Here is a 25224-nt window from a genome sequence, read left to right as displayed (position 1 = left end):
ACGTTTTTGGTGCAAAAAAGGTGCTTTTCTTATAAAACGGGGCCAGGACCCCATGGGCAGAAAGAGCTGCACTTCAGCTTTGTGAAGCTGGCGCTTCTGTATGTACTTAGTGCTCAAGGGGGGACATGCAGGGAGTATTAGATCCTAAATGTCTTCTCGAAAGATTTCTCTGGGTGCGTATCATGCAGCTCGATACTAATAACTATCCGTGAGATGTAGAGGCAGTCATGAGACCCTTTAAGAATGCAGCCGTCAGCATCTATTTGATCTTTATCAAAACTATGCACACTATAGGTCAGCCTTCTGGGCTAAAGGTGAACACTTTTCTGCTCATATCCTTCATCCATGATAAATGGTATACACAATTCCTTAAATAGGAGTTTTGCGATATCTGTCCTCCTCTGTGGAATTAATACTTATGACATAGTCTCGGGCACTCAGACTGTTAAGTTTTACCACTGCTTCTTAACCCTTTAAGTATTGCTTATCTCCATTACTCAGGCATAAAATAAAAATTAAGCTCATATTACATGCCAGTGTCTATTATTAAGCTTGCTGGAGATAGTCCCTCTCCAGGAGTTTACCACTAATGGGAAAACAGATAATAAGCACGATGTATTGTTTTCCTCAAATTACATCTTCGTTTTATCACTCTTCAGACATGTTTCTTGAGGTGTAAGCCCTCAAATCTCACATTCTCAGAAGGACGCTCATTGCTAAGACCCAGGGACCCATTCATTTCCTTTTCCCGACTTCTTTTCGGCCTTCTCCAGCTTTCCGCCTTCCATCGCTTCATGCAAGTAACTTTTAAAACGCAGACGAACACCACGGACCAGCCCGACCGCGCCCTCGGCTCTAAGATCCCTCCCCACCGCCCTCTGCCGACCACGCCTCCTTACAGACGAGGAAGTTTTTCCCGGCGCTGCCCTGGGATTCACCGGAAGCGCTCCCCCCGGAAGCGTGGAGAGCCAGCGCCTGCCAGTCGGGTTCCGGGAGACTCCGAGCGGGGGCGGGGAACTGCAGTGCATTCTGGGAAAGCCGCCAAGCCCTCGGCTTTGTTTCCCGCCCCAGCGCGGCGTTTGGTTTCCGGAGGTCCGCAGAAGCACTGCGGTTCCCGGCTTGCGGGCTTTCCTCGGAGGCGCCTCTCCTTCCCACCTCGGGTTTTGGCTCGCGCGGCAGTCCTCCCGACGCCGCCAGCATGTCTGGGGTGCGCGCTGTGCGGATCAGCATCGAGTCGGCCTGCGAGAAGCAGGTCCAGGAGGTGGGCCTGGATGGCACTGAAACGTACCTGCAGCCGCTGTCCATGTCGCAGAACCTGGCGCGCCTGGCCCAGCGGATCGACTTCAGCCAGGGTTCGGGCTCCGAGGAGGAGGAGGCGGCGGGGGCCGAGGGGGACGCGCAGGACTGGGCTGGCGCCGGGTCCAGCGCAGACCAGGACGACGAGGAAGGTAAGTCCCGTGTGTGCTACTCCAGTCCGCGGGCCGGTCTGGGGACCCCGGTACCCTCCCAGGTAATGCCACCCTGCGTCTCCCGTGCTAGACGAGATGCGGTGCGTGGGCGAACTTTGCAAGTAACTTCAGTGCGGAAGAGTGATCGTGCTCACTGTGGTCTTTTCACAGCCTGACGATTTAGGGCGCTGCCTGCCTGCTAATACTCCTTATCCTTCTGCATGTTTTCTTGAATTGGAGCATTTGAGGCACTGTCACTGATGAAGCGTTTAAGTCTGTTATAGGGCATACTTGGTGAAGAAGCCTGCGGTTCATATCGCGGCTCTGCCACGTCTAGTCGAGTTACTTTGCAATGTGGATGATGCTAATTACACCTACTGAAAAGAGAGAGAGGTCTGTATTGACTGGAATATAAGATAAAGTCTAAGAGGTAGGCTGGGACCAAATCGTGTACAGCCAGTAGGCCAAGATAAGCATGTGACTTTTATTAGAAAGCCAGCTGAAAGCTTTTGAAGGATTTTAAGTAGACTGATGATTCTGTTTAAAAAAAGATTATTTTGGGGTACCTGGGTGGCTCATTGGGTTAAGCGTCCAACTTGGGCTCAGGTCATGATCTCACAGCTCCCTGAGTTCGAGCCCTGCGTGGATCTCTGTGTTGACAGCTCAAAGCCTGGAGCCTGCTTGGGATTCTGTGTCTCCCTCTCTCTCTGCCCTCCCCTGCTCGTGCTCTGCCTCCCTCTCTCTCTCAAAAACAAATGAACATTTTTTAAAAATTAAGAAAAAAAAGATTATTCTGGATCCTATGTAGCGAAAGGATTACAGGGAAAATGAAACTGGAAGGAGGGAGACTGGTTAGGAGAGAATTATAGAAAAAGTGTGAATGGGTTTTGGATTTTCATTATTGTCAGGGATAAAAAATAGTCACAATGATTTAGGTATGTGCAACAGACCCTGTGTAAATGGGAATTTAAAGATGGCATTTCAAATCAGTGGTGTTAGGATAACTGGGGGTCCATTTGGGAGTAAAAAGCAAATACTGCCTCCTACTTCACACTCAGATTAGTTCCACAAGGATTGAAATACAAATGAAGAGAATAAAGTAAAAATTGGAAGGAAACTATAATTATAAAACTTTGGGAGTAGAAGAGACCTTCTTAAGATAGGAAATACAGAAAATATAAAGACAAAGGGACAGATTAATTACATAAAAATATAAAATAATAACGGAAAAAGGTGCCATGAACAAAGTAAGAAAATAAATGACTGGGAAAAGCATTTGCAACATACAGGACACATAGTAGTCAATATCCCTGCTATTCAAAGATTCCCTTCCAACTGGGGGTGGGGGTGGGGGAGACAACGCACTGGAAAAATAGCCCAAAGGCATAAACAGCTCACAGGGAAAGACTTCAGATCTCACAATTAGGGAGAGGCAAATTAAAACACTATTCTGGTGCATTAGCAACATAGTATCCAGTGTTGGAAATGTGAATTGGTAAAGCCTTTTTGGAAGGTTTAGCAGTTCAGTATGTCAAAAATGTTAAATGTGTATCTCCTTTGACCTACTAAATCATGGCTAGGAATTTAACCTACAGAAAAAGTTGTCCACCTACACAGATGTGTGTTCAGCATGTTTACCATTACTGACATTATGGAAAGCAACGTACATGTCTGTTAAATAGGAATGGTTAAACTTACTGTACAGCTATGCTCCAGAATGTCAAATAGCGTTAAAAGAATGAAATAGATCTATGTACTGACATGGAAGTAGCTGTAGGACATATTAAGTGAGGAAAAAAAAAAACAAGTAATAGAAACATGGAAGTAAATGTATATAAATGCATCGAAAAACAGTTGGATGGGTACACCTCAACTGTTAATATTGATTACTTCTCGGGATGGGACAGAACTAGGGGTGGGGAACAAAGGAAAACTTTTACTTTTTTACTCTATAACTCTATTTGAACTCTATATAATGAGCATGTATTTGGTGGAATTTAATGAAGTGATTTAAGAGGTTGGAAGGCATGTTAACAGTTTTTAATATCGGAATGCTGCCCTTATAGATCATTTAAAAAAAAATTTTTTTTAAGGTTTATTTTGAGGGAGAGAGAGAGAGAGAGCCCGCATGTGCGTGGCAGTGCGGGGAGAAGGGCCGAGGGAGAGAATCCCAAGCAGGCTCCTCCCTGTCAGCAGAGAGCCCAAAGTGGGGTTGAACTCAGGAATGTTACCCAAGCCTACCTGAGCCAAATCTTGGCCTGAGGCAAAATCAAGAGTCAAGTCATTTATCTGACTGAGCCACCCAGGTGCCCCTGTAGGTCACTTTTATTTTTGTACTTTAATGTATTTTGGAAATTCTCTCGTTATTCAAGTTTTGTTTGTTTTTTTTTTTTAATGTTTCTTTTTGAGAGAGAGACACAGAGTGTGAGTAGGGGAGGGGCAGAGAGAGGGAGACACAGAATCTGAAGCAGGCTCCAGGCTCTGAGCTGTCAGCATAGAGCCTGACACAGGGCTCAAACCTACGAACCGTGAGATCATGACCTGACCCGAGATTGGACATTTAACCGACTGAGCCACCCAGGCACCCTTTCGGTTACTCGTTTTAAAAGCTGGAAGAAAAGGGTTATTTAAAAGTCTTGCATTCGGGGCGCCTGGGTGGCTCAGTCGGTTGAGCGTCTGACTTCGCTCAGGTCATGATCTCACAGCTCGTGAGTTCGAGCCCCGCGTCGGGCTCTGTGCTGACAGCCCAGAGCCTGGAGCCTGCTTCTACTTCTGTGTCTCCCTCTCTCTCTGCCCCTAACCCACTCACATTCTGTCTCTGTCTCTCTCAAAAATAAATAAACATTTAAAAAAAAAATAAAATAAAAAAAATAAAAGTCTTGCATATATTGAAAAAAAATACTGAAATGCTTACCTGTAATGTTGGAATGTTAGATTTAAGCTGTGGAAATTAGATATCATGTTTGTTTTGCCATTGTAGGAATGCGAGCTTAAATATTAACACAAAGAGTCATGAAAGGGTACGTGGAATGGGATAAAACAGGAAGCGATTTGAAATGAAAGTCACTGTTCTTTTAGTACTTACAACATCTCAGTGAGATTTCTGCCTTGTAGTCAGTGTAACTCATACCTGTGCGTTTCTTTTTTTCTTTCTCTTTTTAGGGTTGGTAAAATTTCAACCTTCTCTTTGGCCCTGGGACTCAGTGAGGAATAATTTGAGAAGTGCCTTGACAGAGATGTGCGTTCTCTATGATGTCCTTAGTATTGTTAGAGATAAAAAATTTATGACTCTTGATCCCGTCTCTCAGGATGCACTTCCTCCAAAACAGGTATTTGTGGGCTTTAATTGAATAATGGTACCATTTTATTGAGTCCCAGGACCACTTTTCAGGCTGTGTGCCTTCTGTCCCCTTTGCCTTTCATGCAAAATTAAGTCCAGATGAAGCTGTGAAGACTGGTTCAAAACAAAGGTGTGAAACCCCATCTCCTTTATTTATCATTTTATTAATGGTCCTGAGACCCTTAGAGGAGTTAAGTTTCATTAATAATATAACACTTGAAAGTTTCCCAGATCTGGGGCGCCTGGGTGGCGCAGTCGGTTAAGCGTCCGACATCAGCCAGGTCACGATCTCGCGGTCCGTGAGTTCGAGCCCCGCGTCGGGCTCTGGGCTGATGGCTCGGAGCCTGGAGCCTGTTTCCGATTCTGTGTCTCCCTCTCTCTCTGCCCTTCCCCCGTTCATGCTCTGTCTCTCTCTGTCCCAAAAATAAATAAAAAACGTTGAAAAAAAAATTAAAAAAAAAAAAAAAAAGAAAGTTTCCCAGATCTTAACAAATTCTTACAGCCTGGATCATTGGTCTGTAGTGTATTACACAAAAATGTGATAGTGAAATGGCTGTGGAGTCAGACAGACCTGGGTTCAAATCCCACCTCTGCCGTCATTAGTCCTGGGTCCTTCAGCAAGTGAGTTTTTTCAAAGTCTCACTTTTCCCCTCAACCTGTTTCTAGGGACTGGTTTAAAAAGGCCAAATTATGAAAGCTAGGTGAGATTGTTGCAGTTTGAGGAAGAGCGTGTTTAATTTTTGAGCACGAGAGGATGAAAGGGAGGCAACAGAAGGATGCAATAGTGAATGGAAAGTCTGAAATGAAGGAGGCCACTTGGGAGGTTCTCAAGGAAGAGCAGCATTAGGTCCACGACCAGGTTAATGGCGAGAAGAGGAAGGAATGGTTGTTCTTACCCATTTGTACGTAAAGTGCATTGAATGTAATTACTCACGTGGTAATAGTTTCGGAATCTAGAAACGCCATGCTGGAAGACTTCTTAGAGATCATTCAGTCTGGTTCCTTCGTTGTACAGAGAGAACCCCGAGGCCCAGAGGGATGCGTGACACATTCCGAGGCAGCACAGCCCGTGGTTAGAGAGCCAAGACCACAACTCTGGCTCCTTATTCCTAGCCCACGGCCTTTACCTGTGCTCTTCCCAGAGAGGGGTCTCCAGGAATTTCTTGATCTCTCCAAGAATTTAGAATTCACTTCCCTGACACGGTCCAAAGATTATTGTGACCAGCACTATTCTTTAAACCTGTGGATGGGAATTTTCCCCGTTCTTGGTTACGCTGTAGTGCAAAAGAATTCCTGGCTCTTTCTCTTGCACAGCTGACCTGCCATTCTGCTGTTGCTATGTAGAGTTAAGGAACATAACTATTCAGAAAATTAAAAACGGGGGCGCCTGGGTGGCGCAGTCGGTTAAGCGTCCAACTTCGGCCAGGTCACGATCTCGCGGTCCGTGAGTTCGAGCCCCGCGTCAGGCTCTGGGCTGATGGCTCAGAGCCTGGAGCCTGTTTCCGATTCTGTGTCTCCCTCTCTCTCTGCCCCTCCCCCGTTCATGCTCTGTCTCTCTCTGTCCCAAAAATAAATAAACGTTGAAAAAAAAAATTAAAAAAAAAAAGAAAATTAAAAACGTATTACGTTTTAAAAATTGACAAGTGATTATTGTGACATTTTATGAAACTTGGTGATTTTGATTCATACAGCCAGAAGACTTTCTTTTGTTAAATTTGGCTTATTTGGAAGTGTATCCGGTTACTAGAGTACACAAATCGGTGGTGATTAATGGGTATTTAGGTATGTACATATAATACATAGATTATGCTGTCTCATCAGTTTTCCGGAAATCAGCCTTCAGTGAAGTGCATTAATTTTAATGCTGTGTGGCTTCAGTCTTTATTCCAAAGGCACATTGGTAGCTTGCCATCGTGTAATTATATAGCTGTACTCATTGGGGTCATTCATTTATTCCAGAAATCAAGTAGTAGGTGCTGAGCATTGTTCTAGCGTCCATGGACATAGTGGGTCTCGCCATCGTGGGTGACTTTGAAGCAGGGATTACAGAGAAGGGTATACACGGGGCCGGGGGTGGGCATTTGTATGACACGAGAGGGGAACCCCATCTAGACTGGGCAGAGTTCACATGAGTTCTGATTTGTAGTCCAGTGTGGTGTTTGTGGTTTAACATAAGTTCATTTGAGTTGACGGGAGAAATAGTTAAGGTTGTTGTTTTTCAAAAAACAGTGCTTTTCTTTCTTAATTTTCTCCTGAGTAGGTATTTTATTATTGAGAAATGTTGAAATCATTTACAAATACAGAACTGTATGGTTGGATTGTTTTTGCTAGAACCCTCAGACACTGCAGTTGATATCTAAAAAGAAGTCGCTGGCTGGAGCAGCACAGATCCTGTTGAAGGGGGCAGAAAGATTGACCAAATCAGTCACTGAAAACCAAGAAAATAAGCTGCAAAGAGACTTCAACTCTGAGCTTTTGAGATTACGGCAACACTGGAAACTCAGAAAAGTTGGAGATAAAATTCTTGGAGATCTGAGCTACAGAAGCGCAGGTATAGATCATTGTTAGAAACGGTCCTTTTAAGCTGTAGCTTGTCACAAAACTATACGGGGTTGACTGTGATGTTTATGTGTATGGCTATAATGTATGGCTTCTCAGTTACAGGTTACATTTTGAAATTTTAATTTCTGTACACATAAGCCTGATAAGCTAAAATTACTCATATAGCCTTATAAGTGAATATATATATAGAGGGACGGAGGGATTCAGTTTGAAAATCTTTAGATGCATTTAACAGAAAGCTTATGTGCTAACACACCCGGAACCATAATTGACATTTTCGTCAGAGATAAAGGAGCTAGGACTGGACTCGATCAGGGGCTCCTTTGTAACCCTTAAAAATTAAGCAAAAGGGGCACCTGGGTGGCTCAGTCGGTTAAGCATCTGACTCTTGACTTTGGCTCAGGTCATCATGTCATGGTTTGGGAGTTCGAGCTCCACGTCAGACTCTGTGCTGACGGTGCAGAGCCTGCTTGGGATTCTCTCTCTCTCTCTCTCTCTCTCTCTCTCTCTCTCTCTCTCTCTGCCCCTCCCCCATGCTTGCACATGCTCTCTCAAAAAATAAATAAAAATAAGCTTAAAAAGTTAAAAAAAAAAATCAACTGAGCATAAAAGGAAAAAGAAATGTTTCCATTCCACCTTAACTCTTTTTTTCTCCATTAAGTCATCTAAGCTGTTGTCACATCCTGGGTTAAGGGAGATAGTGGTGAAAACACTTTGCCTTTTGCCCCATTCTACCAAGGTTGCAGGAATATATTTTGTTGGCATATACCAAAATTTGATGATCTTGAATTCACATCTGTTTGTACAGACTTTTTATTGTTGACCTATAATACGTTTCCGGAGGTAATCATGCTGCTGTCTTGTAAGCCACTAAGGTGTATTCAGAGGAGCAACACAGTAAAGGTTTACAAGACTCCCAGCTCAGTGGAGTAAAAGCTTTGTGTGCCAAGGGACAAAGCAAGGAGCCCTGGCTGTGATCACCATGATAACAGGAGAGTGATAGTTTAAAAAGACTTATTTGCCGGAGGGAGCCATCGTTGTCCTACCATTAAAAGCAGGCAAGGTGAGGTGGTTTAAGTCAGTACCGGAGAACCTAAGTGTCTCAGCATTTGATGTAAACTGGGGAATTCTGAAGGTAAAATCCTATTTCAAGATGACCAAGACTTTTTTCTGTTTTTTTTACATATTTTTAAAAATTAATTACTTAATTATTTCATTTACATCCAAGTTAGCATATGGCGGAATAATGATTTCAGGAGTAGATTCCAGTGAGTCATCCCCTATGTATAATACCCAGTGCTCATTCCAACAGGCGTCTTCTTTAATTTCTTACCCATTTAAAATGCCCATCCCCCAACCCACAACCCTCCAGCAAACCTCATTTTATTCTCTGTATTTAAGAGTCTCTTATGTTTTGTCCCTCTCCTTGTTTTTATATTGTTTTTGCTTCCCTTTCCTTACGTTCATCTGTTCTGTATCTTAAAAAGTCATATGAAGTCAAGATATTTGTCTTTCTCTGACTGGCTAATTTCGCTTAGCATAATATTCTCTAGTTCCGTCCACGTAACTGCAGATGGCAAGATTTCATTCTTTTTGATTGCTGAGTAATACTCCGTTGTGGATGTGTATAAATATATATATATATGTACATATATATATATATTTATATACACCACATCTTCCTTATCCATTCATCCATCGATGGACATTTGGGCTCTTTCCATACTTGGGCTATTGTTATAAACATTGGGGTGCATGTGCTCCTTTAAAACGGCACACCTGTGAAATATTATATACTTAAGGTATGTTAAATTTATGTGTTAACTTGTTTCTATTTTCTTGTTTTTAATAAATACCCCATTAGGATCTCTCTTTCCCCATCACGGTACATTCGAAGTAATAAAGAATACAGATATTGATCTGGATAAGAAGATACCTGAAGATTACTGTCCCCTCGATGTACAAATTCCTAGTGATTTAGAGGGGTCTGCATATATCAAGGTATTTGCCGAAGTATTTTTTTTTTTTTTTTTTGAATGTTTATTCTTGAGGGAGGGAGACCACACAAGCAGGGCAGGGGCAGAGAGAGAGGGAGACGGAGAATCCCAAGCAGGCTCTGTCTACGCTGTCAGCGCAGAGCCCGATGGGGGACTCAGACCCGCAAACTGTGAGGTCATGCCCTGAGCCGAAGTCAGACATGAGCCGAAGTCAGACACTCAACTGACTGAACCACCCAGATGCCCCTTGTTAAAGTATGTTTTAGTAATTTCTTCACTCAGAAGTTAATTTGCTAACATTTTTTCATGTTTTTATTGTCCCATAGGTTTCAATTCAAAAACAGGCTCCAGACATAGGTGACCTTGGCACAGTCAACCTCTTCAAACGACCTTTGCCCAAATCCAAACCAGGTGCAGTTATGTTCTGTCCTCTAACTTCTGGTCCTGTCTGAGCTTACGTTCCCAAATAAACTGGTGATAAACGTAGATAGGAAAAGTCGGTACTCTGGAGTAAGGACAATTGGAAATTTATTATTTATAATCCGTTAATTAACTGTTGGTGAATAGCTGTGCAATCTTTTTTTTTAAGATCGAACTTCTTTACCAGTTTTCTATGTAAACGAAAGGAAAATTTTTCAGTTTTGGGAAAGATATGCTGTAATACAGTGTTTTCTGAACTTTTGTTGTATGCATTCAAGTCCCCACTTAAGCGAATTAATGCATAATCCGGTCAGATAATTGATATATGCATATGTCCCCTGTCTTTCAGGTTCCCCACACTGGCAGACGAAATTAGAAGCAGCACAGAACGTTCTCTTGTGTAAAGAAATTTTTGCGCAGCTCTCTCGGGAAGCTGTTCAAATTAAGTCACAGATCCCTCACATTGTGGTGAAAAACCAGATTATCTCTCAGCCCTTTCCAAGTAAGAGCAGCCAACCCTTTTGAGTTTATAAATAGGACTTTGTGGTTTGGGGAACAGGGCAGAGGGGCTAGTTACGTATGTGGCTGCGTTGAGGGAACAGTAAGCAAAGCGGTAGCGTGCTGTCCATAGTGGTGGCTCATAAAGCGCGCAAGACACAGCACGTCTCCAATTCTAGTCTGTGTCCTAAGTAGTGTCACTCCTGGATTTTAAACCACATACGCGAAAAACGTGTACTAGCAAGGCTGTTATTCAGCAACAGTTGCTTTGAGGTGTCTGCTGACACCGTTCGTGGACTGTTTCCCAGGGATCCTGTCCTACTAGCTAAATAAGATGTCAGTCAGACAGTGGTTATTAAATGCCCATAATATTCCTAAATTTGTGGAAATTGGGATTTTAATTATATTATTATTCAAGAGCAGTTGGAATTGCCTTGGAGATCAATTTGTTGTTAGCCGTGTCAGTGATTTTTGTTTGTTTTTAAAATTGTGAGATGTAGCTTCTTGAGTCTTGTCAAAGGAATGGGTTTTACAAGTGAAAAATTCCCTCCATGCTTTCATGACAGCAAGGAAGAGTATTTGTCTTTTTTCTAATCAGCAAGACCAGATACCCACTTGGTGGGGTTTTTTGTTGTTGTTTTTCCAAGGTTTTTTGTTGTTTTTTTTTTTTAATATTAATTTTTGAGAAGAGAGAGTGAGCATGGAGTAGGGGCAGAGAGAGGGGGAAGCAGAATCAGAGGATTGGAAGCAGGCTCTGTGCTGACTGCAGAGAGTCTGATGTGGGGCTTGAAGTCATGAACCGTGAGATCATGACCTGAGCCGAAGTTGGACGCTTAACTGACTGAGTCCTCCAGGCGCCCGAACTAAGTGTTTTTTGTTTTTTCAAAAATGGTGTTGTGTTTTTTGTTTTTAATTTAAAGGCAAGAAGAAACTAATTCACATACAGTTTCTCTTGAACTCTCTTTATCCACAGCTCAAAGTCAACAGCCACATTGTAGGTCAATAGAACTTGAATTGTTAAAATACGTGATGGTTTATTTATAATCCTGAATAGTCATTTTGGTGTGAAAATGGTAATCGTGAAGCCTGATCTCTAAGTTTAGGATGCTCTTTTGAGAAAGGGCTGTGATTATACTTTATGAAGACAGTTGTGCTTTTCTATATCTTCGGTTATTTGCATCTGTCCTATTTCTTTTTATAAATAGGCTTGCAGTTACTGATTTCTTTGTGCCATTCCTCAAATGATAAGAAATCCCAAAAATGTGCTACTGAGAAGCAAAGTCCGGAGGACCATCTTTATGTCTTAGAGCATAATTTGCATCTACTAATTAGAGAGGTAATGGAATAAATGTCTCTTCTTGCGTTTTGGTAAGCATACCCAGTGCGGTGAATGTGCACAGGCTCCTCTCTGTTGAGTCCTCGTTATTCCCCTAGTGATGGCTTTCACCGTCTGTGATGTGAAGGATCCTTGCTCTGTGTTGGGGGAATACGCCGATAATCGGAATTCTCAGTCTGTGTTCACAAGCTTAGCTTCTAGTGGTAGAAATAAACCTCAAGCTTGATACAGACGCACCAGGAAAGTGTGCAGAGTGCAGGGTGCAGAGGGAAAAGTGATTCTGATTGAGTGATGGGGAAAGTGTCATGCCAGAGCCTGTGAACAGGATAGTTATTTCAGGACATACTCTCATACAGGTTAACTAGAACTGTGTTTGCAGAGTGCTGGCTCACAGTTTAGGCTAATTTCAAAAGAATCCCCTGAGAAACTTAATAGAAGTATGTATTCCAGCCTCCCCTGCCTTAAATATGTAAGTATTAGTTGCTTTAAAGAAAAAAAAAAAGTTTTTTAAATTTGCAATTGTTTACGATGACAGATGTTAACTAGGATTCTTTTGAATCATTTTACAGTATATACTAACAGCAGGTCATGATGTTGTCTGCCTTAAACTAACACGTTCTATGTCAGTTATGCTTCGGTATGAAAATTAATTGAAAATGGCTATTCTTGTTACAGTTTCATAAACAGACCTTGAGTTCCATCACGATGCCTCATCCAGCAAGCGCACCTTTTGGTCACAAGAGAATGAGACTTTCGGGTCCTCAGGCTTTTGATAAAAACGAGATTAATTCATTACAATCCAGTGAAGGGCTTCTGGAAAAAATAATTAAACAAGCAAAGCATATCTTTCTGAGGAGCAGGTAAAGATGAACAAAGTAATGGTTTTTCTTCAAAGCTTCAGTCATTTTTCCTTTATTACTTACCTCCTATGCATTATTTTTGGCATGCTGTAACCTTTTGTGCCAGGGAGGGAAGCGGGGTGTGGGATAAGAGTTGACACGGATGGTCCTGTCAGGTGTGGGGAAGACTTAGCTTCAGGGCCCATGTAACTTACAAGATGGCTTCTGACGCTGGCTGCAGTTTCGGAAGGTACCTGACTAGGAGTATGCCCTGAACCCCACACCTTCTTCAGTGACCCATCCAGGAGATACTTGTTCCTGAACTGAACTGATTCTAATCTTTTTTTTTTTTTTTTGAAGCTTTCCCTATTTTTTTGGGCTGTCTCACGTTTTAGGACTTGGGAAGGTGCTTTCCCATATGTTGACTTCTCTAGCTTTTGTTCTCTGGCATCAGGTGGTATTAGTTATTTTCAGTGATGAGAAGGTTCCAACTTAGAGAAGTTGTACAACTTGCTCCAAGTGAGACCTCTAAAGAGTAGCAAAATCAGGGTTCATACCCAGCTCTGTGGAGCTCTGGAGCTCATTTTCTTGCTTCCATGCACACGACAGGAAAACCTTGGTCTGTGAGCGTAATTCGTTCTGGAAACATGCTTGTCATCCAAAGCACTCTACTCCTATCAAAGCGAATTTCAGGAACCATTGGCTCAGTTGTGATCATGTCACACTGGGTGTCACGTACTGTTGAATTGTAAGACACGCTCGTTTATCAAGTTAGTATTTGTTAGAAGTGTTTGCTTCTCTTGGGGAACACTAGCAGAACAAGTTACTTGCAATCCAAACTTTTATGTTTACAAAAGAACTTGTACTTAAATGTGCCTTCTTCACATGCTAAAGGTTTGTGCGCCTGAGTGGCTCAGTTTATTTTGAGAGAGACAGAGACTGTGCAAGTGGGGGAGGGGCAGAGAGAGAGGGAGGCAGAGAATCCCAGGCAGGCCCCTTGTGCCAGTGCAGAGCCCGATGCGGGTCTCAAACTCACAAACAGCGAGATCATGACCTGAGCCAAAACCAAGAGTTGGATGGTTAACCAACTGAGGCACCTAAGTGCCCCAAGCATCTGACTCTTGATTTCAGCTTAGGTCATGATCTGGAAGCAAGGTCATGAGATTGAGTCCTACATGGGATTTCTCTCCTCTCTCCCCCTCACTCTCTTTCTCAATCTCTCAAAACAAATAAATAAACTTTAAAAAAGAAACATGTTGAAGGTGCTGTTGTATTTTAGTATTGTTCCTTGGTGAAGAGAGCTGTTTTTTACTTCATTTAGAATGGTGCCTTGATAATATTCCAGACTCTCAGGTGTGGGCACACTGTGCTGTGGATGAGTGTTTATTTTGATTTTGATTTTTTTCATGCTAATACAAGGCATGGTTTTCTTTTTAAATTTTTTTTTAATGTTTTATTTATTTTTGAGAGAAAGAGACCGCGTGAGTGGGGGAGGGGCAGAGAGTGAGACACAGAATCCGAAGCAGGCTCCAGGCTCTGAGCTGTCAGCACAGAACTTGCACCCGAGAACTGTGAGATTATGACCCGAGCCAAAGTTGGATGTTTAACCGGCAGAGCCGCCCAGGCTCTTCTGCAAGTCATGGTTTTAATGGCACATACGTTTGTAGTCTTTAAATGGAAACCTAAGCCTGAAGCTTATAGTAAAATGAATTAGCAGGACATGTTCTGAGAAGACAGCATGGTGCAGTAAAAGGAATAAGAAATCTGGGGTAAAAAAATGTGCTTAAACCAGGGCTCAGGAGGCGCTTGGGTGGCTCAGTTGTTTGAGCATCCGACTTCAGCTCAGGTCATGATCTCACGGTTCCTGGGTTCGAACCCTGTGTGGGGCTCTGTGCGGTTTGTGGGTTAGAGCCCCACATTGGGCTCTGTGCTGACAGCTCAGAGCCTGGAGCCTCCTTCAGATTCTGTGTCCCCTTCTCTCTGCCCCTCCCCTGCTCGTGTTCTCTCTCTCAAAAGTAAGTAAACATTAAAACAACAACAAAAACAGGGCTCAGTTACTTGCTAACTAACTTTGGGGCGTTTTTTGTTTTTTTAGTTTAAGTTTATTTATTTATTTTTAGAGACAGCATGTGCATGAGTCGGGGGTCGGGGGGCAGAGAGAATGGGAGGGAGAGAATCCCAAGCAGGTTTCGCTCTGTTAGTGCAGAGCCAGACGTGGAGCTCAATCCCACAAACCGCTAGTTCATGACCTGAGCCAAAATCAAGAGTCAGACGCTTAACTGACTGAGCCACCCAGGCGCTCCACTAACTTTGGTTTTCATATCTATGGCCCTCCACCTATTTCTCTGCCAGTTAGGGATATAGGAGTCTGGTCTTCGGGTCAAATGAAATAATATATGCAGAAGTTCCTTATAAACGATAAAATAGGGTAGGTTACTGTTGCCACTTTCATTTGTACGTTTCAGTTATAAAAACCTTTAACCTAAAGTCAGGGGAATGAAGGTAGCTATTTTTGGAATCCTCATACATTTTCAGAGTATTGTTATAGTGTTGGAGGCAGCAAAGCTTTAAAAATATTCCTGCGTTCCCCAGTTATAAAATAATTTTCCAACGTATCAACCCCATCTGTATAAATACCATACACAAGCAAGACCTGTTATTAACGTGCTCATGTATTTTGATATATATGTGTGCTAGGGTATGTGTATCTTTTTTTTTAAATCTGGAATCGGGGCGCCTGGGTGGTTCAGTCAGTTGAGTGTCTGACTCTTGATTTTGGCTCAGGTCATGTGCTGGGGATTGTGGGACCTACCTCTGTGCTGCTTAAGATTCTCTCTCTCTCCCCCCTCGTGCTCTCTCTCAAATTAAAAAAAAAAAGGAAAATCCGGAATCACAAAATTTTATATCCTGCTTTCACTTAATATTATAAATGTTTTTATCTTTCATTAAATGCCTTTCAGAGATATTTTAATAGCTGTGCAATATCCCATTATGTAAACACTCCATGATTTCTTTTACCAATTCTCAGTCACTAGATACTTTTTATTTCCAGTTTATTGGGGCATAATGCTAAGATCAGTGCTCACATACATATCTGTCTGCTGTAGGAATTTTTGAAGAAATTCTGTCAAGGAAACAAATCCCAGAAAAGGAAGAGAAAGTTGAAGAGGTTGAAAGAAACCAGTACTAGAGCAGAAGCAGTAAAAGAGCAAACCCCAAACCCATTTATGTAAATGGCCTCTTGTCCTCAATGGCAGTTTGCATTTCCTCCCAATCAAGTACTGGGGAATCAGATAACTAGAAACCGGAGACCTCCAGTAGTCTCATTAAGTGTCATGAATTATGCTTTGGTTCTGAGTAGTAGCTGTTTGATTAGTATGTTAGACTACCGGTTATATACCTCGGCTTATGGCTGTGTCACCTTAGGCAAATTACTGAGTGTGGCTAGACTGAAAAATAGAGATAATCATAGTGTCTACTTGACAGGGTTGTTAGTGAGATGAAACGATACAGTTCATGAAAGCACTTACTATGATCTGTGGTACGTAATGAGGAGTTAAATCGTATTTCTCGTGTACATGTTTATCTTTCTTGGAGTGTAAGGTTTTCATTGTGCAGAACGGCTCCCTGGCTTCTCAGGAAAATGATTGTAGTTCCGTGATAGTAAATGGGCCTCCACTGTGGGTGTGCCATTTGTTACCAGGGACCAAATTATTAACATCCATGAATGATTTCTTTTCTCTTCAGACCTGAGGCATATACCTTAAAAGTACCCTTCTTCCTCTGTTCTGATGAGTTTTCCTGAGAGAAAACAAATTGGAGTTCAAAGGAAATAAACCTTTTTTTAAGAAAGGTCTTTGCTTTTCAAATGTAGTATTTTTGAAACGTAGTCCTCCTGTTTTCAAATAGCCATAACATTAATAAAGTGATTTATAATCTTACTATTTAAAATGGTAGCTTTTTAAAATTTTCACCTTCTTTTCTTTAAAAGAGCTGCTGCAACCATTGACAGCTTGGCAAGTCGCATCGAGGACCCTCAGATACAGGCTCACTGGTCGAATATTAATGATGTTTATGAATCTAGTGTGAAGGTTTTAATCACATCACAAGGTTATGAACAGATATGCAAGTAAGTGTCAAAAATAAGTTGTTCGTTTCAAACGTTAAGTTGCTTTTTATATATTGATGTTTGTTGAATGATTATATCGAGATTTGGGGTTTTATTTGCTGCGGTGCCATAACATTCCAGTAAATTCTATCAACTGTAGAGGTTTTGTGCAAATGAGAAGTAAGAATGTTTGAAATAGTCTCCGTAAGGTAAATGTCACATATTTGAGTTGTGGCAAAAAATGAACCTCATCATTGAGCGGCCACGCCTTACACTCTGGTCCGCTTCAGTTCTTGCTCGAGGCGGTGGCGAGTCTGGGGTATTTGAGGTGAGCAGGGCCGTTTGTATTAGAGCCTATACTCTCCATATTGTGCCTAAAACAGCCTAAGTTTTGTAGCTCTCCTGGCGGGGGAGATTAGAGGATTAAACCTGTGTCCAATCTAGTTCATGATTATGCTCTTAAAATGGGGCTGAGAGCTGTGTCTGTAAAGGGGGTGAAATGACTTTTGTCCCGACCATTCACAGAGAAGCACTCTCCTTCACTTACATTCACAAATCACGGGCTAAGATAACACGGGACAAATTGGTGGTTGCCAGAGGTTGGGAGGCGGGGTGGGCAAAAGGTACAAACTTCCATTTGTAAAAGTTCTGGGATCTAATGTACACCATGGTGACTATAGTTAATAATACTGTGTTGTATATTTGAAAGTAGCTAAGAGTAGATCTTGAAAGGTCTTATCACAGGAACAAAAATGGGCATCTTATGAGGTGATGGGTGTTAACATACTACGATGATCATTTCATAAAATATATACACTTATTACATCATCATGTTCTACATACACCTTAAACCAATCAACGATGTGTGTCAATTATATTTCAATAAAGCTGGGGAGAATAAACCAAGTTAATAAAATTAAGCTTGTAGCCACGGAAGGCATTTTGGCCTCCGTTTGAGCCTCTTTTGAAATTTAACAACTGGGGTTCCTGGGTGGTTCAGTCAGTTAAGCGACTAACTCTTGATTTCAGTCCAAGTCATGATTCCAGGGTTATGGGATCGAGCCCCATGTCAGGCTCTGCACTGGGTGTGGAGGCTGCTGGGTATTCTCATTCTCTCTCTCTCTCTCTCTCTCTCTCTCTCTCTGTCCCCCCCCCTCCCTCTGCCCCTCTCCTGCTTGGACTCTCTCTCAAATAAAATATTAAAAACTAAAATTAACAACTGACAGGATATAGTTAAGTCCCCTTCCCCAGGTCAGTCTGAGAGAGCCATTAGCAAACATTTATCAATGTCGGTGAGTACCTTTTCTTTTTCAAGTTTTAGTTGCTTTATTTCAGGCAGACCTAACTAGCCACTGGGCTCTCTCCGTTGAGCAAAACACACTGAAAACAAAATCACCACCCTCAGGAGTAGGAGAGTATAATACCCTTAAATTGTTGTTTGTTCATTTATTTATTTATTTAATGTTTGTTTATTTTTGAGACAAAGAGCGTGAGCAGGGGAGGGACAGAGAGAGAGGGAGACACAGAATCCAAAACAGGCTCCCGGCTATGAGCTGTCAGCACAGAGCCCATTGTGGGGCTCGAACCCACGAACTGTGAGATCATTACCTGAGCTGAAGTCGGATGCTTAACCGACTGAGCCACCCAGGCGCCCCTTAAATTGTTATTTAAAAAAAAAATTTTTTTAATGTTTTATTTATTTTTGACAGAGAGAGAGAGAGAGACAGAACATGAGCGGGGGGGGGGTCAGAGAGAGAGGGAGACACAGAATCCGAAGCAGGCCCCAGGCTCTCAGCCATCAACACAGAGCCCGATGTGGGGCTCAAACTCACGGACCGCGAGATCATGACCTGAGCCGAAGTTGGACGCTCAACCAACTGAGCCACCCAGGCGCCCCAATTGTTATTTTTTTAATATAGAGACTTTAATTCACTATTTTTCAAAAATGAAAAATCGCTAGGGAGCATGATGTAAAAGATCGGATATAGAAGATAAAGGAATACACAGTGGAAATCAGTCTTGCAACTTCCAGGAAAAGATGGTGGGGTGAAGGTGGATCATGGTTTTCTTCCCCTATACTATAGAGAAATAAGGAAATAATTGAGGTGACTTGGAGTGTGGTGGGAGAGTAGCCGTTGAATAAGGTAAAACAAGTTTGGCATGCATTTTAACTGTTACGGCTAGGTGATGGGGCCATTGGCTTTCCTTGTATTTCATTGCATTACTTTTGTATATATTACTATATATGCAAAATCTACTATGTACTTTTGCTTAAAATTTTCCACCATAAAACATTACGAGAAAGAGTACAAAGGAGTGGAAAAGAAAAAAATTGTCAGCATCGAGTTATTTACGTTTACAAGACCGAACAAATGTGAGATTATGGTTTCAGGGCCCGGGGTAAAAGTTCTAAACTTCTGAGAAGAAGGATTGTTGATCATGTATCCTTGACAGCATCAGGAGGGAAAGGAAGTAGTAGAATGCCCTTTTCCTCATCTTTTATAGCTGGGGTCAACTTAGGTTATTTAAAGTTGAAAGTAATTCTCTTAGGACTTCCCAGAAGCATCTAAAAAGTTTCTACACATCCTTCTAGGAAAGTCTGTGCATTTACAAGCATATATATCCTACTTTTTTCCTACAATATTGTGTGCTTTTAAAATACTGAGACATATAATTCACATAAAAAATTTACTATTTTAGAGTGTACAGTTCAGTGGATTTTAGTATATTATTTATGTTGTGTATCATCACTAATTCTAGAACATTTTCCATTACCTCAAAAAGAAACCCTATACCTATCAGCAGTCATTCCCAATTTGCATGTTTTTTTAAATATTATATTGATGAATATTGGTGAATTGCATTATGTTATATTGGTGAATAAGCATTCCTTACCACTACGTACAGATTTACTTCATTCTTTTTACAGCTTCATTGTGTTCATTGTATGTACCATGACTTTTAATCAGCCTTCTGTTGATGAACATTTTATTGTATCTTTAAATATTTATTTATTTTTGAGAGAGCGCAGGTGGGGAAAGGGCAGAGAGAGGGGGATAGAGGATCCTAAGTGGGCTCTGTACTGACAGCAGTGAGCCTGGTGTGGAACTCAAACTCAGAGCCACAAGATCATGACTTGAGCCGAAGTCTGACGCTCAACTGACTGAGCCACCCAGGTGCCCCCTGATGAACATTTTAGTTAGATGCCAGCCAGTAACTTGTACACGTGCAAGTACATCCGTAGGCAAGTATATCTGTAGGATAAAGCCCTCCAGGTGTAATTGCTGGGTCAGAAGATAAGGACGTTTAAACTTTGTGTTAATGTTACCGAATTGCTTTTCAAAGCGGTTGCCACAACTATGCTTCTACCAATAGTAATCATAATTTTTTTTAAGTTTATTTATTTTGAGAGAGAGAGAGCATGCACAAGTGGAGAAGGATCAGAAAGAGGAGGAGAGAATCCCAAGCAGGCCCTGCACTGACAGCGTGGATCCCGACACAGGGCTCAAACTCACAAACTGTGAGTCGAGCCAAAATCAATAATCAGACACTTAACTGACTGAGCCACTCAGGCGGGTACCCCAGTACTCAGGCTTTTTACCATTTGGTTAAGTTTGTAAGTTTTTCCTTTTAAGCCTTCTGAATTTTGTGTTTTTCTTTGAAAGAAACATGTAAACTTTTAATACGTCAAAATTACAATTTTACATAGATAACTGACACAATGTTTTATTCCTAAGTGGTCACTGTAAAGTCAAGTCTAAAAAAAGAGGTATTTTCAAATGTGAGGAGATAATAATGCTATTTTATCCTTCGGTTCATCTAGATGGTTTGATTTGGAGAATTTCATATTTCTCGTAGATGTTGTATGCTAGTGCTAAAAATTTGTAAATTGGTTTGGAAGAGGGTCGTTATCTGCATGTTGTTTTATGAGTTTCTTTATTTGACCTAAGCCAAGTTAATAGAGTATATATTTTGACTTGTTTGCCGATTATTTCAGGAGAGGGTGTGGAGTTAATAAGAGCTTTTCCCTTTCCGTATGAGAATTTGATCTTCGGTTAACTCTTTAGCTATAGTCCCCTAGTAACCTGCTAAGAAAAGATGCCACCTGTGTTACTAGGCAACATTGCTTTTGGCAAAAATGATCCCAAACTGGTAAAGTGGATCTGGACTGGAAGGAATTATAAACACCTGATGGAGGTGCCTTTGGCTTTTCCCAGATGGAGTGACTTCTCAAACTGGGCAGTATCTCCTGGGGGGGGACTGTGGAGACCATGTCTATGGAGTTGTCATGAGGACATGTGGCTCTTCTACGGAATGAGGCTTCTAAGTCGGGGCAGGTCCCCCACATGCCCAGTGTAGATCTCATCTCAGTGCAGCAAAGGTGTGCAGATTGTCAGAGCAGAGTGACATTGGGTGTTGGCCGGCTGGAGAGCTGGGCTTCCTCTCCTGCATCCTTCTGCACGCATGGGTGACCTAGGGGCATCTGGTGGGAGTCTGACGGTTACCTTGAACCTAAGACAACCCCTCTCTCCCATGGGTGTTGGTGTAGGTTATCAAAATTGTTATTTTCGGTTTCTTTGGTGTTAAGGTTTAATGTCTGTGGCATCGTATGAGGTAATTTTGAACATTTCTGATTTTTAGTATATGTGTCTATAAAGGTCCATTCAGCTGCAGTTGAATATCGGAGTTGAGCAGATCCGAGTTGTACACAGGGATGGAAGAGTGATCACACTGTCTCACCAGGAGCAGGAGCTACAGGACTTCCTCCTGTCACAGGTAAGAGTTATAGACCGCAAGTCTGGGGCCTCTTGCCCTTGTTACTGCTTAAAGAACAAAATGAGTAAGGAAGAGTTAAGGTATATTATAAAAAGAAAGCTATTTTTGTCCGCCATCTTGCTTAATTTCTAGTGCACATTTTACAACTTAATGACTAATTGTGAAACTTTGATAAATTGTCCTAGATGTATTTCCAGTTAGTTTGTGGTTAAGATGAAGGAGCAGCTCGGAGACTGTAAACTTCGGATTTCTCACGTTTGCCTGGGTTTACAGCCCCTTTGGGTCCACACAAAAGTGGAGAATTACCCCAGAAAACCAGAGGAGAGATCAGATACAAAACTCTAGTGACCCTCCATGATAAGAAGTGGGATATTTTACTTAAGCCCTCAGATATAGTTCTTCCGTGTTAAGGAGCAGCATGGAAAGTGCTGGGTTCTAGTCCCAGGTACACCACAAATTTGCTTTGTGACGCCAGACAAATTTCTGGACCTTCCTTTCCTCTTCTGTAAAGTTAAGAATAGTATTTCTCCTGTGTTCTTCATGGAGTTATGATCCAGTGAAAAATTGACTTGTGGGAGAAAGGGTAGGTTTAGGGAAGCTAATACGCTTTTCACAATATACACATTTATATTTCACATAAAGCTGAAAAAAACATGCTCTCCATCCTAGAAGCAATAATCTTCTATACTGACTTCTTTCTTTGGTGCCAAGTAAATAAAATGCTTTTGTGAGATACGGCAGTTCTTGGTTGATTACACTTAAACTGACTTTCGTGTCACACACACACACGCACGCACACAGAACTATATTGGGAGGCTGTTGGGTAGCTCCGAGAACCAATGGAAAGTCTAGAGAACAAGGCTGGCAGGTGGTGGAGATCAAAGGAAGCTGCCCGGTGAGAAGCACAGCCAGGACAGCGGCTGCTGTCAGTTGCCATCCTGACACTCCCACTGCCTTCATCGCTAGTGGCAGAGTGCGCTCTAACTTGCCCCTGTGCATTAGTCAGGATTTTAGTAGAAAATAGGTGGCACTCAGTAATTTTTCTAAGGATTTACAAAAGTGTGGGTGTAGGAGAACCACCAGGGAAAGTGTGGTAACCTGGTGCTAGTACCAACCAGGTAACCAGGCCAGGGGGTGCTGAGTGGTCACCAGTCCTAAGCCAGAGGGATAAGGGGAGGGCTTGTAGGTGCCCTAAAGGGGGAGAGTCATGTGGAACAGGCCACCTTGGAAAAACACTAGTCGCCTTTCATCACCGGATACAAGCTCACGGGGAAGGGTACCGACCTTGCTTTCCTCTCTCTTTCGCCATCCTCTGGCTCCCATTACCTTGGTTGCTCCCGTTATCTGAACCCACCCTGAAGCCAAATGATGTAACCATATGGGTCATCCTCTCTGGGTGGAGAGTGGATTTGCAGGGGTAACTGGAAGATACTCAGCACACCCCGCTGCCTTTGGTACTGCGCCACATTCGGTGATCCAGGTGGGAGTCTTCGGTTGGCCAAGTTTAGGTCACGTGTCTGTGCTCAAGCTGCCATCGGGCAGGGAAGGCGAGCATCAGGCTATTTTAGCCTCTGCGGTGGAAGGTGGGATCCTCCCCCCGGTAATCACAGAGGAGGGTTCCTCACACAGAAGATAGGATTCCTGTCTGTGCTCAGCAGGGGACACCCCAACAAAAAGTTCACAGTCGTGATGTCAAGCTACCGCAAAGTAAATATCCATGGCAATTACACATAAAGTTTCCTTTTTCGTTCACAGATGTCACAGCATCAGGTGCATGCAGTTCAGCAGCTCGCCAAGGTTATGGGCTGGCAAGTGCTAAGCTTCAGTAATCACGTGGGCCTTGGACCCATAGAGAGCATTGGCAATGCCTCTGCCATAACGGTGGCCTCCCCGAGTGGTGACTATGCTATCTCAGGTACTGGCTGCTGCTTGGAATGTGAAGAGGCCTTTGGGAGTTTGGTCTTAACATTTACCTGTAATAGACATACTTGGGAGTCATTTATCTCTGCAGTGAGTTCATATAGCAGTTATGCTGAGCTTTTATCTGATCATAGCTATTATTCAGAGCAACAAATTATTCTCTTCTAGTGGTCTTAAAAATGTTTTGCTTGATGACACATTTTCCTAAGAGATCTGAAAACTGCCATCAGCATCGTTACTCCTAAAGTTCAAAACCTTTGATGGATAAATGCTTTTTGAAAATGTACTGCAAATTGGCAAGAGTAATATCGGATCCTAAGGACATGACGGGATGGAACAGAGAAGAGAGGTGTTTTTGGAGTACTTGCGGCTTTAGTGTAGTCTTTTCTTTCCTTCTTTCTTTCTTTCTTTTTTTTTTTTTACCGTTTATTTTTGAGAGGCAGAGAGAGACAGAGCACAAGCAGGGGAGGGGCAGAGAGAGGGAGATACAGAATCTGAAGCAGGGTCCAGGCTCTGGGCTGTCAGCACAGAGCCTGACGTGGGACTCAAACTCACAAACTGCGAGATCATGACTTGAGCCGAAGTCGGACACTTACCTGACTGAGCCACCCAGGCGACCCTAGTGTGGTCTTTACTAATACCTGTTCTAAATATTTGAAAGAGTGAGCAATTAGAAATTTTTCCCCCAGAACCATGGTCTGAATCTGTAGGCTTGGTCATTTGCTCGATCTTTATTGATAAGAGTTTCAAAATACCCATTTCTTCTTCACTGAGTAATGAAGCCTCATTAAAACCTGAAGTTCGTAATTCAGAATAATCTTGCCTTCTCCCTCCCAGTCCTTATTCTGAACGTTTGAGTTTCCTTCTATATTAGATGTGTATCAAGTGTTTTAGAAAAAAAATAAATTGGTTTTCTGAAAATATACAGGACATATGACTTTCCCAAGCCAGAATTCATCTTGCCACATTTTTATGATACAAACAGTAGTTCGTGAATATTTATACCAGCCTAGTATATATAAATCAGCAAGGTTTGTTTGGTTTTTTGCATATGAAAACGGACCAGCGCTTTTAAACAAGAGCTTTTAAATGCATATGCAGAAGAGGTTTTTGTATTCGTGGTAGAATGAAGTTGTGGGACGCTTCCTTGTTTTCTAGTTTGGAAATTGACCATACTGATATTTTGGTTTTGCTCCGCAGTTCGCAATGGCCCTGAAAGTGGCAGCAAGATCATGGTTCAGTTTCCCCGGAACCAGTGTAAAGACCTTCCGAAGAGTGATGTTTTACAGGATAGCAAATGGAATCATCTTCGTGGTCCGTTCAGAGAAGTTCAGTGGAATAAGATGGAAGGTCGAAACTTTGTCTATAAAATGGAGCTGCTTATGTCTGCGCTCAGCCCTTGCCTGCTATGATCCTTGTTTCCAGCACGGTCTCTGGATTGTTTTTTGGCAGAGAAGTTTCCAGAAACAGACTTGAGAAGATGAACCATTAAGCACAAGGAAGAGAAATTTTCCAAAGGAGTATTGTTTTAAAAAAATAATTAGCAGATGTTTACCTAGCATTTTGAAACCTTTCACTTTATAAGTGACGAGTGCTTTGAAATGCAGAAGCTTATGTACAGTTATAGGGTATATAGTATAGGGAGATGCAAAACAACTTTTTTTATGCAGTTAACTTGAAATGTTACTAATTTATGGGTTTGAATTAACTTTTTAAAATATTCCTTTGATGTTGACATCAAATAAAGCATATGGTTAAAAATTCCAGATACTCGTTGAACTCTTAACAACCTAAATGAATGGTCTTTTTTTTTTTTTTTTTAAAGAGCACTGATGATTTTAAAGTTTATTTATTGAGAGAGAAGAGAGCAGAGGAGGGGCAGAGAGAGGAGAGAGAGAATCCCAAGCAGGCTCTGTACTGTCATCGTGGAACCTGTCCCTGGGCTTGAGGTCACAAACTGAGAGATCATAACCTGAGCCA

The 25224-nt window shown here is 42.1% G+C and overlaps 1 protein-coding gene and 1 non-coding gene across 3 annotated transcripts; both read left to right on the top strand.

Annotated features, from left to right (window-relative positions):
• Positions 1-1099: 1099 nt before the first annotated feature.
• MED17 (mediator complex subunit 17) lies at positions 1100-25010 on the top strand. 2 transcript variants are annotated; one of them, XM_030332981.1, is made up of 12 exons: positions 1100-1448; positions 4611-4777; positions 7120-7339; positions 9215-9351; positions 9674-9758; positions 10117-10269; positions 11471-11601; positions 12277-12461; positions 16432-16569; positions 21207-21324; positions 23080-23239; positions 24445-25010. In XM_030332981.1, exons 1-12 carry the CDS (start codon positions 1199-1201, stop codon positions 24654-24656), a joined length of 1956 nt encoding a protein of 651 aa, XP_030188841.1. In that variant the 5' UTR covers positions 1100-1198; the 3' UTR covers positions 24657-25010. The 2 variants fall into 2 exon arrangements, with proteins under 2 accessions (XP_030188841.1, XP_030188842.1); XM_030332982.1 differs by lacking the exon at positions 1100-1448 and adding an exon at positions 1487-1841.
• Positions 6012-6147, top strand: LOC115526640. Its single transcript, XR_003972688.1, has one exon. It is a non-coding gene; the product is annotated as a small nucleolar RNA SNORA46 (small nucleolar RNA).
• Positions 25011-25224: the final 214 nt, after the last annotated feature.

Source organism: Lynx canadensis, chromosome D1 (assembly GCF_007474595.2).
Source record: "Lynx canadensis isolate LIC74 chromosome D1, mLynCan4.pri.v2, whole genome shotgun sequence".
Lineage (NCBI taxonomy): Eukaryota > Metazoa > Chordata > Mammalia > Carnivora > Felidae > Lynx > Lynx canadensis.
The sequence above is the reverse complement of the archived record's forward strand: the minus strand, read 5'-3'. Positions and strand labels throughout refer to the sequence as shown.

Bases quoted from the DNA above. Each gene is read 5' to 3' on its own strand.
- MED17 (XM_030332981.1), top strand. From the start codon at position 1,199: ATGTCTGGGGTGCGCGCTGTGCGGATCAGCATCGAGTCGGCCTGCGAG. The intron at 7,340-9,214 runs GTATAGATCATT...ATACCCCATTAG, and splicing joins TCTGAGCTACAGAAGCGCAG to GATCTCTCTTTCCCCATCAC. The intron at 9,759-10,116 runs GTGCAGTTATGT...CCTGTCTTTCAG, and splicing joins TTTGCCCAAATCCAAACCAG to GTTCCCCACACTGGCAGACG.